General features: G+C 41.5%; 1 protein-coding gene across 1 annotated transcript; it reads left to right on the top strand.

Annotated features, from left to right (window-relative positions):
- Positions 1 to 409: 409 nt before the first annotated feature.
- On the top strand, positions 410 to 14,921 carry si:dkey-65b12.6 (IgGFc-binding protein). The gene is made up of 26 exons (XM_067408244.1): positions 410 to 755; positions 837 to 1,435; positions 1,532 to 2,096; positions 2,213 to 2,409; positions 2,565 to 2,703; positions 2,801 to 3,405; positions 3,544 to 4,114; positions 4,196 to 4,794; positions 4,891 to 5,455; positions 5,572 to 5,768; positions 5,924 to 6,062; positions 6,160 to 6,764; positions 6,903 to 7,473; positions 7,555 to 8,153; positions 8,250 to 8,814; positions 8,931 to 9,127; positions 9,291 to 9,429; positions 9,527 to 10,131; positions 10,270 to 10,840; positions 10,922 to 11,520; positions 11,617 to 12,181; positions 12,344 to 12,540; positions 12,637 to 12,775; positions 12,862 to 13,190; positions 13,989 to 14,547; positions 14,633 to 14,921. Coding segments are annotated over exons 1-26 (10,764 nt in total). The 3' UTR covers positions 14,635 to 14,921.
- Positions 14,922 to 15,919: the final 998 nt, after the last annotated feature.

Here is a 15,919-nt window from a genome sequence, read left to right as displayed (position 1 = left end):
TGGATACACGATTGTCTTGAGTAAGGAAAGCCCACGCAAAGTGAAGGTCAGTTCATCAAAAAGACTCTTATACCATTAATATGAATAATTGCATGCATTAACAAGTTGAATGTTACTGTACACTCACCTACAAAATAACACATGGTTTTGGATATTAATTGACCTGGATGAATTTGTCTTAAAGGTCAACAATCTCTATGTGAATTTGCCATTCGAACTAGAAGATGGTCGACTTTCAATATTCTACAGTGGGTACTTTGGCGTGATAAGAACTGACTTTAATCTGACTTTGAAATTCAACTGGGAAAGCCACGTTTCACTGACTCTCCCCAGCACTTACTACAGTGAAGTGGGGGGGCTCTGTGGCAACTGGAACTACAATGTCAACGATGATTTTCTTACTCCTAACATGACCCTTGCTTCAACCTCAACAATTTTTGGAACCAGCTGGAAAGTCAAGGATGACCCTGGATGCTCAGATGGATGTCAAGGCAAAGCATGTCCTAAATGTGACGCCGCAGAGAGAAACCAAGTCACTTTTACAAAGCCTTGCAGCATTATCACTGACAAACAGGGACCATTTAAAGGCTGCCATACTACAGTGAATCCAAATCAGTTTTATGAGGATTGTGTGTATGATATGTGTATGTATGGTGGCCATTCGTCAGCCCTCTGCAGTGCTCTTACAGCATACACAGCTGCCTGCCAAGATGCACTTGGCAAAGTGGAATCCTGGAGAACCGACAGTTTCTGCCGTTAGTATTGCATTATTTCAAATATAATTAATTACTCATTACTCTAGTTTGACATTAGTTCTTAACATGATCTGTCCACAGCTACAACCTGTAAGGCACACAGCCACTATGAAGTTTGTGCGACAGGATGCCCGCAGACCTGCCATGGCCTAACTCAACCCAAAGCCTGTGAGGGCACTCCCTGTGTTGAAGGCTGCACATGTGACAAAGGCTTTGTCCTGAGCGATGGTGAGTGTGTGGCTGCACAGCAGTGTGGCTGTACTTACAAGAGCCAGTACTATCAACTGGGTCAGGAGTTCTTCCCTCAAGACAAGTGCCAGCAGAGATGTGAGTGCAAAGAGAATGGAAGAGTTCAGTGTAATGATGGATTCACCTGCAAACCAAATGAAAAGTGCCAGCTCCTGAATGGAGTTCAGGGCTGTTTCCCGGAGAGCAAAGCAGTTTGTTCAGTGTCAGGCTTTGGGCTTTATCAGTCATTTGATGGGAAGTCCTTCACTGTTGAAGGAGACTGTGAGTATAGATTGGCAGAGACAGCTCTGGACAAGGATAAGGACATGAGCTCCTTCAGTGTGTTAGTGAAACAGCAGTCCTCCTCTGAGATAGTCCTTACTCGAAGAGTGGAAATACAAATAGAACAATCCACGATTACTTTGCTGCCTGGCCGTATCTGGGAGGTTCAGGTAATGTACTGGTTACTGAAACACTAACAATAGTTTTAAGAGATCAAATGCTGATCCCTGAAATGTTTAAGTTTTATGTTGGTGTTTTCTTTACAGGTGGACAACGTTAAAACTAATCTCCCTGTGACTGTGGATGAAGGACTGGTACAAGTCTATCAGAGCGGTGTTAACATTGTTGTGGAAACAGACTTTGGACTGAAACTGACATATGATACAGTCTCAATGGCCAAAATCGAGATCCCATCCACTTTTAAAAATGTAGTCAAAGGTCTCTGTGGTAACTACAATGGAAATAGTGCAGATGATTTTCTCCTGCCAGGTGGTATTCAGACATCTTCCGTGGTAGATTTTGCTGAGGCCTGGGTTTCACCATCAGATAAAATGATGTGCCAAACAATTTGTGGCTCCAAATGTTTAAATCCGGACAAAGACAAACAGACAGAGGCAGAAACAGCTTGCAAAATGCTAATCGCAGAGAAGGGACCATTTTCTAGTTGTTACGAAAAAATTCCACCTCAGAAACTTTTTGATGAATGTGTCAAAGATGTGGCAGCACAACCAAATGACAAGACAGTTCACTGTCGCCACATACAGAGGTATGTTGCCAGCTGTCAAGAGATTGGGACATCAGTCAACATCTGGAGGAATAACACCTTCTGTCGTAAGTGGCTACATACTTTAGGTTGAAAATTAACTCTCTTCTAGCCTATCTACTTAAATGTTTCTTAATGCAATGAACCCTAAGTATTTCTTTAAAATGGCTCTGTTTTCTTCCAGCACTCACATGTTTTAAAAACAGCCACTATGAAATCTGTGCTGACACCTGTTCTTCAACCTGTGCTAGCCTGACAAAATCACAGAAATGCCCAATGTGTCAGGAAGGATGTCAGTGTGATGATGGCTTCTTGTTTGATGGAGGTGAATGTAAGACTTTGGATAGTTGTGGTTGTCACGTAGATGGAAAGTTTTACAAGGTGAGAATCTATCCAGCCTGTTCCTTTGATTTTATTTTTCATTTATTTATTGCTAATAGTACTCAAACATGACACCAATGACATCAAACACAGAAAAAAGTGAGATTTTATCTTTCCCACCAAAATATTATTAATTTCATTAATATATTCTGCAGTCTGGTGATACGGTCATTCAGGGAAAGTGTGAAGAAAAGTGCCTCTGCAAAGCTGGAGTGTTCTCCTGTGAACCCTTGAAATGTAATAAAGATCAGATCTGTGGCAAAAAAGATGGTGCCCTTGGGTGCTACAAAAAAGGTATTTATATTTATAATTAGTGTACCATAAAAGCAGAATATTTGTTTAACCGCCAGGTTTTTCAGTTTTCTCTCTTTTCTCTGTTTAATTCTTCAAGAAACGTACTGTCCAGTCAACATGCATTATGAGGCCTGCGGCACAGCCTGCGCTCCCTCTTGTGCAGATCGAAATGGTCCAGACAAGTGCACACTGCCATGTGTGGAAGGCTGCCTGTGCAATGATGGTTTTGTCCGCAGTGGAGATCAATGCATACCTGTGAAAAAGTGTGGCTGCACTTACAAAGGCAGATATTACCTACCAGAGCAGACATTTTGGGGTGAGAATCAATGCACAGAGAAATGTGTGTGCAACTCTCAAACTGGAAATGTGGAATGCACACCAACAAAGTGTAAGAAGTCTCAAGTATGTGACACACGGAATGGAGTGAAAGATTGTTACCCATTGTCCTATAGTACCTGCCAGGGTGCAGGGGATCCACACTACCGCACATTTGATGGTAAAGCCTTTGATTTCCAAGGAACCTGTACCTATTATTTATCCAAGCTACTCAATACAGCTGACCCATCATTGATACCTTTTGAGGTACTGGTCAAGAATGAGAACAGAGGAAGAAACATGGCAGTTGCTTTTACCAAGAGTGTATCATTAACAGTCTATGGATACACGATTGTCTTGAGTAAGGAAAGCCCACGCAAAGTGAAGGTCAGTTCATCAAAAAGACTCTTATACCATTAATATGAATAATTGCATGCATAAACAAGTTGAATGTTACTGTACACTCACCTACAAAATAACACATGGTTTTGGATATTAATTGACCTGGATGAATTTGTCTCAAAGGTCAACAATCTCTATGTGAATTTGCCATTCGAACTAGAAGATGGTCGACTTTCAATATTCTACAGTGGGTACTTTGGCGTGATAAAAACTGACTTTGATATGACTTTGAAATTCAACTGGGAAAGCCACGTTTCACTGACTCTACCCAGCACTTACTACAGTGAAGTGGGGGGGCTCTGTGGCAACTGGAACAACAATGTCAACGATGATTTTCTTACTCCTAACATGACCCTTGCTTCAACCTCAACAATTTTTGGAACCAGCTGGAAAGTCAAGGATGACCCTGGATGCTCAGATGGATGTCAAGGCAAAGCGTGTCCTAAATGTGACGCCGCAGAGAGAAACCAAGTCACTTTTACAAAGCCTTGCAGCATGATCACTGACAAACAGGGACCATTTAAAGGCTGCCATACTGCAGTGAATCCAAATCAGTTTTATGAGGATTGTGTGTATGATATGTGTATGTACGGTGGCCATTCGTCAGCCCTCTGCAGTGCTCTTACAGCATACACAGCTGCCTGCCAAGATGCACTTGGCAAAGTGGAATCCTGGAGAACCGACAGTTTCTGCCGTTAGTATTGCATTATTTCAAATATAATTAATTACTCATTACTCTAGTTTGACATTAGTTCTTAATATGATCTGTCCACAGCTACAACCTGTAAGGCACACAGCCACTATGAGGTTTGTGCGACAGGATGCCCGCAGACCTGCCATGGCCTAACTGAGCCCAAAGCCTGTGAGGGCACTCCCTGTGTTGAAGGCTGCACATGTGACAAAGGCTTTGTCCTGAGCGATGGTGAGTGTGTGGCTGCACAGCAGTGTGGCTGTACTTACAAGAGCCAGTACTATCAACTGGGTCAGGAGTTCTTCCCTCAAGACAAGTGCCAGCAGAGATGTGAGTGCAAAGAGAATGGAAGAGTTCAGTGTAATGATGGATTCACCTGCAAACCAAATGAAAAGTGCCAGCTCCTGAATGGAGTTCAGGGCTGTTTCCCGGAGAGCAAAGCAGTTTGTTCAGTGTCAGGCTTTGGGCTTTATCAGTCATTTGATGGGAAGTCCTTCACTGTTGAAGGAGACTGTGAGTATAGATTGGCAGAGACAGCTCTGGACAAGAATAAGGACATGAGCTCCTTCAGTGTGTTAGTGAAACAGCAGTCCTCCTCTGAGATAGTCCGCACTCGAAGAGTGGAAATACAAATAGAACAATCCACGATTACTTTGCTGCCCGGCCGTATCTGGGAGGTTCAGGTAATGTACTGGTTACTGAAACACTAACAATAGTTTTAAGAGATCAAATGCTGATCCCTAAAATGTTTAAGTTTTATGTTGGTGTTTTCTTTACAGGTGGATGACGTTAAAACCAATCTCCCTGTGACTGTGGATGAAGGACTGGTACAAGTCTATCAGAGCGGTGTTAACATTGTTGTGGAAACAGACTTTGGACTGAAACTGACATATGATACAGTCTCAATGGCCAAAATCGAGATCCCATCCACTTTAAAAAATGTAGTCAAAGGTCTCTGTGGTAACTACAATGGAAACAGTGCAGATGATTTTCTCCTGCCAGGCGGTATTCAGACATCTTCCGTGGTAGATTTTGCTGAGGCCTGGGTTTCACCATCAGATAAAATGATGTGCCAAACAATTTGTGGCTCCAAATGTTTAAATCCGGACAAAGACAAACAGACAGAGGCAGAAACAGCTTGCAAAATGCTAATCGCAGAGAAGGGACCATTTTCTAGTTGTTACGAAAAAATTCCACCTCAGAAATTTTTTGATGAATGTGTCAAAGATGTGGCAGCACAACCAAATGACAAGACAGTTCACTGTCGCCACATACAGAGGTATGTTGCCAGCTGTCAAGAGATTGGGACATCAGTCAACATCTGGAGGAATAACACCTTCTGTCGTAAGTGGCTACATACTTTAGGTTGAAAATTAACTCTCTTCTAGCCTATCTACTTAAATGTTTCTTAATGCAATGAACCCTAAGTATTTCTTTAAAATGGCTCTGTTTTCTTCCAGCACTCACATGTTTTAAAAACAGCCACTATGAACTCTGTGCTGACACCTGTTCTTCAACCTGTGCTAGCCTGACAAAATCACAGAAATGCCCAATGTGTCAGGAAGGATGTCAGTGTGATGATGGCTTCTTGTTTGATGGAGGTGAATGTAAGACTTTGGATAGTTGTGGTTGTCACGTAGATGGAAAGTTTTACAAGGTGAGAATCTATCCAGCCTGTTCCTTTGATTTTATTTTTCATTTATTTATTGCTAATAGTACTCAAACATGACACCAATGACATCAAACACAGAAAAAAGTGAGATTTTATCTTTCCCACCAAAATATTATTAATTTCATTAATATATTCTGCAGTCTGGTGATACGGTCATTCAGGGAAAGTGTGAAGAAAAGTGCCTCTGCAAAGCTGGAGTGTTCTCCTGTGAACCTTTGAAATGTAATAAAGATCAGATCTGTGGCAAAAAAGATGGTGCCCTTGGGTGCTACAACAAAGGTATTTATATTTATAATTAGTGTACCATAAAAGCAGAATATTTGTTTATCCGCCAGGTTTTTCAGTTTTCTCTCTGTTCTCTGTTTAATTCTTCAAGAAACGTACTGTCCAGTCAACATGCACTATGAGGCCTGCGGCACAGCCTGTGCTCCCTCTTGTGCAGATCGAAATGGTCCAGACAAGTGCACACTGCCATGTGTGGAAGGCTGCCTGTGCAATGATGGTTTTGTCCGCAGTGGAGATCAATGCATACCTGTGAAAAAGTGTGGCTGCACTTACAAAGGCAGATATTATCTACCAGGGCAGACATTTTGGGGTGAGAATCAATGCACAGAGAAATGTGTGTGCAACTCTCAAACTGGAAATGTGGAATGCACACCAACAAAGTGTAAGAAGTCTCAAGTATGTGACACACGGAATGGAGTGAAAGATTGTTACCCATTGTCCTATAGTACCTGCCAGGGTGCAGGGGATCCACACTACCGCACATTTGATGGTAAAGCCTTTGATTTCCAAGGAACCTGTACCTATTATTTATCCAAGCTACGCAATACAGCTGACCCATCATTGATACCTTTTGAGGTACTGGTCAAGAATGAGAACAGAGGAAGAAACATGGCAGTTGCTTTTACCAAGAGTGTATCATTAACAGTCTATGGATACACGATTGTCTTGAGTAAGGAAAGCCCACGCAAAGTGAAGGTCAGTTCATCAGAAAGACTCTTATACCATTAATATGAATAATTGCATGCATAAACAAGTTGAATGTTACTGTACACTCACCTACAAAATAACACATGGTTTTGGATATTAATTGACCTGGATGAATTTGTCTTAAAGGTCAACAATCTCTATGTGAATTTGCCATTCGAACTAGAAGATGGTCGACTTTCAATATTCTACAGTGGGTACTTTGGCGTGATAAAAACTGACTTTGATCTGACTTTGAAATTCAACTGGGAAAGCCACGTTTCACTGACTCTACCCAGCACTTACTACAGTGAAGTGGGGGGGCTCTGTGGCAACTGGAACAACAATGTCAACGATGATTTTCTTACTCCTAACATGACCCTTGCTTCAACCTCAACAATTTTTGGAACCAGCTGGAAAGTCAAGGATGACCCTGGATGCTCAGATGGATGTCAAGGCAAAGCGTGTCCTAAATGTGACGCCGCAGAGAGAAACCAAGTCACTTTTACAAAACCTTGCAGCATGATCACTGACAAACAGGGACCATTTAAAGGCTGCCATACTGCAGTGAATCCAAATCAGTTTTATGAGGATTGTGTGTATGATATGTGTATGTATGGTGGCCATTCGTCAGCCCTCTGCAGTGCTCTTACAGCATACACAGCTGCCTGCCAAGATGCACTTGGCAAAGTGGAATCCTGGAGAACCGACAGTTTCTGCCGTTAGTATTGCATTATTTCAAATATAATTAATTACTCATTACTCTAGTTTGACATTAGTTCTTAATATGATCTGTCCACAGCTACAACCTGTAAGGCACACAGCCACTATGAGGTTTGTGCGACAGGATGCCCGCAGACCTGCCATGGCCTAACTGAGCCCAAAGCCTGTGAGGGCACTCCCTGTGTTGAAGGCTGCACATGTGACAAAGGCTTTGTCCTGAGCGATGGTGAGTGTGTGGCTGCACAGCAGTGTGGCTGTACTTACAAGAGCCAGTACTATCAACTGGGTCAGGAGTTCTTCCCTCAAGACAAGTGCCAGCAGAGATGTGAGTGCAAAGAGAATGGAAGAGTTCAGTGTAATGATGGATTCACCTGCAAACCAAATGAAAAGTGCCAGCTCCTGAATGGAGTTCAGGGCTGTTTCCCGGAGAGCAAAGCAGTTTGTTCAGTGTCAGGCTTTGGGCTTTATCAGTCATTTGATGGGAAGTCCTTCACTGTTGAAGGAGACTGTGAGTATAGATTGGCAGAGACAGCTCTGGACAAGGATAAGGACATGAGCTCCTTCAGTGTGTTAGTGAAACAGCAGTCCTCCTCTGAGATAGTCCGCACTCGAAGAGTGGAAATACAAATAGAACAATCCACGATTACTTTGCTGCCCGGCCGTATCTGGGAGGTTCAGGTAATATACTGGTTACTGAAACACTAACAATAGTTTTAAGAGATCAAATGCTGATCCCTAAAATGTTTAAGTTTTATGTTGGTGTTTTCTTTACAGGTGGACAACGTTAAAACTAATCTCCCTGTGACTGTGGATGAAGGACTGGTACAAGTCTATCAGAGCGGTGTTAACATTGTTGTGGAAACAGACTTTGGACTGAAACTGACATATGATACAGTCTCAATGGCCAAAATCGAGATCCCATCCACTTTAAAAAATGTAGTCAAAGGTCTCTGTGGTAACTACAATGGAAACAGTGCAGATGATTTTCTCCTGCCAGGCGGTATTCAGACATCTTCCGTGGTAGATTTTGCTGAGGCCTGGGTTTCACCATCAGATAAAATGATGTGCCAAACAATTTGTGGCTCCAAATGTTTAAATCCGGACAAAGACAAACAGACAGAGGCAGAAACAGCTTGCAAAATGCTAATCGCAGAGAAGGGACCATTTTCTAGTTGTTACGAAAAAATTCCACCTCAGAAATTTTTTGATGAATGTGTCAAAGATGTGGCAGCACAACCAAATGACAAGACAGTTCACTGTCGCCACATACAGAGGTATGTTGCCAGCTGTCAAGAGATTGGGACATCAGTCAACATCTGGAGGAATAACACCTTCTGTCGTAAGTGGCTACATACTTTAGGTTGAAAATTAACTCTCTTCTAGCCTATCTACTTAAATGCTTCTTAATGCAATGAACCCTAAGTATTTCTTTAAAATGGCTCTGTTTTCTTCCAGCACTCACATGTTTTAAAAACAGCCACTATGAACTCTGTGCTGACACCTGTTCTTCAACCTGTGCTAGCCTGACAAAATCACAGAAATGCCCAATGTGTCAGGAAGGATGTCAGTGTGATGATGGCTTCTTGTTTGATGGAGGTGAATGTAAGAATTTGGATAGTTGTGGTTGTCACGTAGATGGAAAGTTTTACAAGGTGAGAATCTATCCAGCCTGTTCCTTTGATTTTATTTTTCATTTATTTATTTATTTATTGCTAATAGTACTCAAACATGACACCAATGACATCAAACACAGAAAAAAGTGAGATTTTATCTTTCCCACCAAAATATTATTAATTTCATTAATATATTCTGCAGTCTGGTGATACGGTCATTCAGGGAAAGTGTGAAGAAAAGTGCCTCTGCAAAGCTGGAGTGTTCTCCTGTGAACCCTTGAAATGTAATAAAGATCAGATCTGTGGCAAAAAAGATGGTGCCCTTGGGTGCTACAACAAAGGTATTTATATTTATAATTAGTGTACCATAAAAGCAGAATATTTGTTTATCCGCCAGGTTTTTCAGTTTTCTCTCTTTTCTCTGTTTAATTCTTCAAGAAACGTACTGTCCAGTCAACATGCATTATGAGGCCTGCGGCACAGCCTGCGCTCCCTCTTGTGCAGATCGAAATGGTCCAGACAAGTGCACACTGCCATGTGTGGAAGGCTGCCTGTGCAATGATGGTTTTGTCCGCAGCGGAGATGAATGCATACCTGTGAAAAAGTGTGGCTGCACTTACAAAGGCAGATATTATCTACCAGAGCAGACATTTTGGGGTGAGAATCAATGCACAGAGAAATGCGTGTGCAACTCTCAAACTGGAAATGTGGAATGCACACCAACAAAGTGTAAGAATTCCCAAGTGTGTGACACACGGAATGGAGTGAAAGATTGTTACCCATTGTCCTATAGTACCTGCCAGGGTGCAGGGGATCCACACTACCGCACATTTGATGGTAAAGCCTTTGATTTCCAAGGAACCTGTACCTATTATTTATCCAAGCTACGCAATACAGCTGACCCATCATTGATACCTTTTGAGGTACTGGTCAAGAATGAGAACAGAGGAAGAAACATGGCAGTTGCTTATACCAAGAGTGTATCATTAACAGTCTATGGATACACGATTGTCTTGAGTAAGGAAAGCCCACGCAAAGTGAAGGTCAGTTCATCAAAAAGACTCTTATGCCATTAACATGAATAACTGCATGCATAAACAAGTTGAATGTTACTGTACACTCACCTACAAAATAACACATGGTTTTGGATATTAATTGACCTGGATGAATTTGTCTTAAAGGTCAACAATCTCTATGTGAATTTGCCATTCGAACTAGAAGATGGTCGACTTTCAATATTCTACAGTGGGTACTTTGGCGTGATAAAAACTGACTTTGATATGACTTTGAAATTCAACTGGGAAAGCCACGTTTCACTGACTCTACCCAGCACTTACTACAGTGAAGTGGGGGGGCTCTGTGGCAACTGGAACAACAATGTCAACGATGATTTTCTTACTCCTAACATGACCCTTGCTTCAACCTCAACAATTTTTGGAACCAGCTGGAAAGTCAAGGATGACCCTGGATGCTCAGATGGATGTCAAGGCAAAGCATGTCCTAAATGTGACGCCGCAGAGCGAAACCAAGTCACTTTTACAAAGCCTTGCAGCATTATCACTGACAAACAGGGACCATTTAAAGGCTGCCATACTGCAATGAATCCAAATCAGTTTTATGAGGATTGTGTGTATGATATGTGTATGTATGGTGGCCATTCGTCAGCCCTCTGCAGTGCTCTTACAGCATACACAGCTGCCTGCCAAGATGCACTTGGCAAAGTGGAATCCTGGAGAACCGACAGTTTCTGCCGTTAGTATTGCATTATTTCAAATATAATTAATTACTCATTACTCTAGTTTGACATTAGTTCTTAATATGATCTGTCCACAGCTACAACCTGTAAGGCACACAGCCACTATGAAGTTTGTGCGACAGGATGCCCGCAGACCTGCCATGGCCTAACTCAACCCAAAGCCTGTGAGGGCACTCCCTGTGTTGAAGGCTGCACATGTGACAAAGGCTTTGTCCTGAGCGATGGTGAGTGTGTGGCTGCACAGCAGTGTGGCTGTACTTACAAGAGCCAGTACTATCAACTGGGTCAGGAGTTCTTCCCTCAAGACAAGTGCCAGCAGAGATGTGAGTGCAAAGAGAATGGAAGAGTTCAGTGTAATGATGGATTCACCTGCAAACCAAATGAAAAGTGCCAGCTCCTGAATGGAGTTCAGGGCTGTTTCCCGGAGAGCAAAGCAGTTTGTTCAGTGTCAGGCTTTGGGCTTTATCAGTCATTTGATGGGAAGTCCTTCACTGTTGAAGGAGACTGTGAGTATAGATTGGCAGAGACAGCTCTGGACAAGGATAAGGACATGAGCTCCTTCAGTGTGTTAGTGAAACAGCAGTCCTCCTCTGAGATAGTCCTTACTCGAAGAGTGGAAATACAAATAGAACAATCCACGATTACTTTGCTGCCCGGCCGTATCTGGGAGGTTCAGGTAATATACTGGTTACTGAAACACTAACAATAGTTTTAAGAGATCAAATGCTGATCCCTAAAATGTTTAAGTTTTATGTTGGTGTTTTCTTTACAGGTGGACAACGTTAAAACTAATCTCCCTGTGACTGTGGATGAAGGACTGGTACAAGTCTATCAGAGCGGTGTTAACATTGTTGTGGAAACAGACTTTGGACTGAAACTGACATATGATACAGTCTCAATGGCCAAAATCGAGATCCCATCCACTTTTAAAAATGTAGTCAAAGGTCTCTGTGGTAACTACAATGGAAATAGTGCAGATGATTTTCTCCTGCCAGATGGTATTCAGACATCTTCCGTGGAATATTTTGCTGAGGCCTGGGTTTCACCATCAGATAAAATGATGTGCCAAACAATTTGTGGCTCCAAATGCTTAAATCCCGACAAAGACAAACAGACAGAGGCAGAAACAGCTTGCAAAATGCTAATTGCAGAGAAGGGACCATTTTCTAGTTGTTACGAAAAAATTCCACCTCAGAAATTCTTTGATGAATGTGTCAAAGATGTGGCAGCACAACCAAATGACAAGACAGTTCACTGTCGCCACATACAGAGGTATGTTGCCAGCTGTCAAGAGATTGGGACATCAGTCAACATCTGGAGGAATAACACCTTCTGTCGTAAGTGGTTGCATGTTCCAAAATATCCTTCGTCTTGCTTGTCCTCTTGCTGGCCTTCTTTTTACGTGGGCTTAGTTCGAGGAAGATACTGTGTAAATGAAATATTCTCTCTAAAAACTGATTCCTGAGCCAGTCTCTAAAAACAATCTTGTATTCTTCCAGCACTCAAGTGTTCAGCAAACAGTCACTATGAGCTTTGTGCTAACACCTGTTCTTCAACCTGCGCCAGTTTGACTAACTCGCAGAATTGTCCACCGTGTCAGGAAGGCTGTCAGTGTGATGATGGCTTCTTGTTTGATGGAGGAGAATGTAAGACTTTCCAGGACTGTGGTTGTAATGTAGATGGAAAGTTTTACAAGGTGAGAAACCATTCCAGTGTCTTTGTTGCAGTTGTCAAACATCACACTAGTCATAGGAAAAAAACTGCAACTTGTTGTGTCTTATTTTTCTTGCAGTCAGGTGAGACTGTCATCCAAGGACAGTGTAAAGAGAAATGCCTCTGCAAAACAGGAGTGTTCTCCTGTGAACCCTTGAACTGTGATGCAGATCAGATCTGTGACAAAAAAGAAGGTGTCACTGCATGCTACAAGAAAGGTAAGTACATCTATAATGAACATTGTAAAGCATTTCCCAAGTTAGTTTTAAGGAAACCATAACACAGGTGTGCACCTCTGTTCCAGATCTTTGCAGTAACTATAAGTGCCGTGAACAAGAGTACTGCACTGTGAAGGACAATAAGGCACTGTGCGTCGCAAAGTCAAAGGCCTCTTGCATTGCCAAAGGAGATCCTCATTACAAAACCTTTGATGGAAACCACTTCTCCTTCCAGGGTACTTGCTCCTATACTTTAGTTAAAACTTCAGGCAAAGACCAAACACTAACACCTTTCAGCATCATCAACAAGAATGAGATGCAGAAAGGCAGGCGTGGTTCTTACGTCAAGTCAGCCACCGTTACAGTCAGAGGACATGACATCACTTTCATCCAAGGCAACCGCAATCATGTGACAGTAAGTCAGTACCATCAAGTCAATGTTAAATCATCTCAGTGTCCCTCAAAGGTAATATTGTATATCAGGGGAAGCCATCCTTGAACCCAGAGGGCTACCTTCCTAGACTTCAGTTCCAACCTTGCTCCTGCTATTTTCAAGCAATCCTGAATACCTTAATTGACCCTTCGCCAGGAGTTTGATTGACAAGCGAACTAACTAATCAGAACGCTGCATCCGCCATTTTGTCCGACAAAGCAGCCAGTAGTTAGAAGATTAACCTCGAGTTAAACTTGAAAAACTGTGTATATTGACGTCTCTTCGTGTTTGAAACAACATTCATTCTCATGTTCATTCATGTTTATTTGACGCTATAAATGGACTGGTAGAAAGAAATGATCGGTTTAACGAGCCTCTTGAGCTGAGGCGTTACAGCAATCTGTCACGACACATTAAAGAGCCACAAAACTGTTTTATTTCTTTGAATTTCTTTAATAACTACACAGTTTGAAAGCTGGGACTTTGTTTAATATCATAAGTAACCTGCTATGTCTTGTCTGTCGACGTATTGTCAGTGTCCTCTTTGCTCCGCGATATATTTTTCACTGCGTGTGGTGTGACAATGTCGCGGCTTGTCGGACAAAGCAACAGTAACTATGGGGGTCGGGTCTTTGCTAAGGGTCAATTAGCTGGTTCAGATGTGTTTAATTAGGGTTGGAGTTGAAATCTTCAGGAGCAGGGTTGACTACCCTTTGCTGTACACTTTGGAAATTCTCTACTTAATGTGTCTGTTACTTGCTCTCATTTTATCCTATCCAGATTGATGGCACAGTTTCAAACCTTCCTGTGAATTTGAACTCTGAGGGGATCAACATAACACAGTCAGGCACTACAGGGGTCTTGCAGACAGATTTTGGCTTGGAGGTCATGTTTAATTGGGCAGATACCCTCATGGTGACACTGTCCAGTAGCTACTATAATAACATAGTGGGAATGTGTGGAACCTACAGTAATGACCTGCAGGATGATTATGTCACACCGAGCGGTAACAGCATGACAGACATCACAGAATGGGCAAAGTCTTGGAGTGTCCCTGAAAGCAATAGCAACTGCTGGCACTTTCCCCCTTGCTCAGATGATAAGAAGTTACTATATAGCGGACAAAGCTACTGTGGCTTGTTAGAGAATGTGACGGGTCCATTTGCCCAGTGCCATGACATAATATCAAAGAGGCGATTCGCTGCTGACTGCCTTTTCCAGATGTGTCTCAATGATGGAAGGCAAGATGCTTTCTGCAGAGCCTTCAATAATTATGTGTCCTCCTGTGCACTGTTAAAGGCTGACGTGTCTCCAGATTGGAAGAAGCTCGCTAACTGCTGTAAGTCATGGCAAATACTCAAAATCTTTGTTTAATGGACGTTACATTAATGCTAAAACCTTTCCTGTCTTTTATTCCCACACAGGATGAAGATTTTTGTCTCAAGTTGATTGCATCCCAGTGAAAATGAAAATGACTAAATAAATACAATTCTGTTGTGGCTGTCACAGTTAATATATTGACATATAACAGTTTTTGTCATTACTTAATATCACATTATGTATTATGAGACTTGGTGTTTAAAATTGATGTTTAAGTGAGTTTCTATACTTAAATGGCTACATATTCATAGATGTCAACTTGTCCTGTCCACAAATCAGTCTGTAATTAATCTTGGGTTAAATTGCTCTGTTTTAAAATTGATGTATTCCTTCAAATGCCTTAATAATTAACATTCTTATTAAATTCTTATTGCATCAATGTGCATTATGTTGATTTCATTTAGCTGTGTCATTTCCTTTATCTGTTATCATAAGTGTCTAAAATCATTACCAGAAATATAGGTTATGCCAACCATGTCAGCTTCTAATAATGGCATATCAATATTTTATATAGACATCTATATGTAGATACCCCATTCATCTGCTCCAGACACATCAAAGCATCCACCATTTTGCAACAGTCAATATTTCAGATGCTGCTCAACTCTCACATTAACCAATGAATTTTCATTACAACCGCAGCCTTACACCATTACGTAATCTATGCCACAATATTCTGCAGCCTAAAAAGAAAGCCATATACAGTGCTGCTTGAATGTTTGTGAACGCTTTAGAATTTTCTATATTTCTGCAAAAATATAACCCAAAACATCATCAGATGTTCACAAAAGTCGACAAAGAGAACCCAATCAAACAAATGAGACAAAAAATATATATTTTGTCAATTATTTATTGAGAAACATTATCCAGTATTACATATTGTGAGTGGCAAAAGTATATAAACTCTCGCTTTCAGTATCTGGTGTCACCCCCTTTTGCAGCAATAATGGCAACTAAACATTTCTGGTAACTGCTGATTAGTAATGCACAAAGACTTGAAGGAATTTTAGTCCATTCCTCAGTACAGAACAGCTTCAAATCTGCTTCATGTTCATGTTAGTGGGTTTCCTCACATATGAACTGCTTGCTTCAAGTCCTTCCACAAAATTTCAGTTGGATTAAGGTCAGGACTTTGAATTGACCATTCTAAAACATTAACTTTGTTCTTCTTAAACCCTTTTTTTGTTAGAACGAGTGGTGTTGGGCTTGTTGTCTTGGTGCATGACCAACTTTCTCTTGAAGTTCAGTTCATGGACATTTTGTCCTGACATTTTCCTTTACAATTTGCAGATTTAATTCACAATTCATTGTTCCATCAATGACTGCAATTC

Source organism: Chanodichthys erythropterus, chromosome 13 (genome assembly GCF_024489055.1).
Source record: "Chanodichthys erythropterus isolate Z2021 chromosome 13, ASM2448905v1, whole genome shotgun sequence".
Classification (NCBI taxonomy): Eukaryota; Metazoa; Chordata; class Actinopteri; order Cypriniformes; family Xenocyprididae; genus Chanodichthys; species Chanodichthys erythropterus.
Note: the sequence above shows the minus strand (reverse complement) of the source record. Positions and strands in the feature narration are given on the sequence as shown.

Bases quoted from the DNA above. Each gene is read 5' to 3' on its own strand.
- si:dkey-65b12.6 (XM_067408244.1), top strand. From the start codon at position 410: ATGACCCTTGCTTCAACCTCAACAATTTTTGGAACCAGCTGGAAAGTC. The intron at 2,097-2,212 runs GTAAGTGGCTAC...GTTTTCTTCCAG, and splicing joins GAGGAATAACACCTTCTGTC to CACTCACATGTTTTAAAAAC. The intron at 12,776-12,861 runs GTAAGTACATCT...CCTCTGTTCCAG, and splicing joins CACTGCATGCTACAAGAAAG to ATCTTTGCAGTAACTATAAG.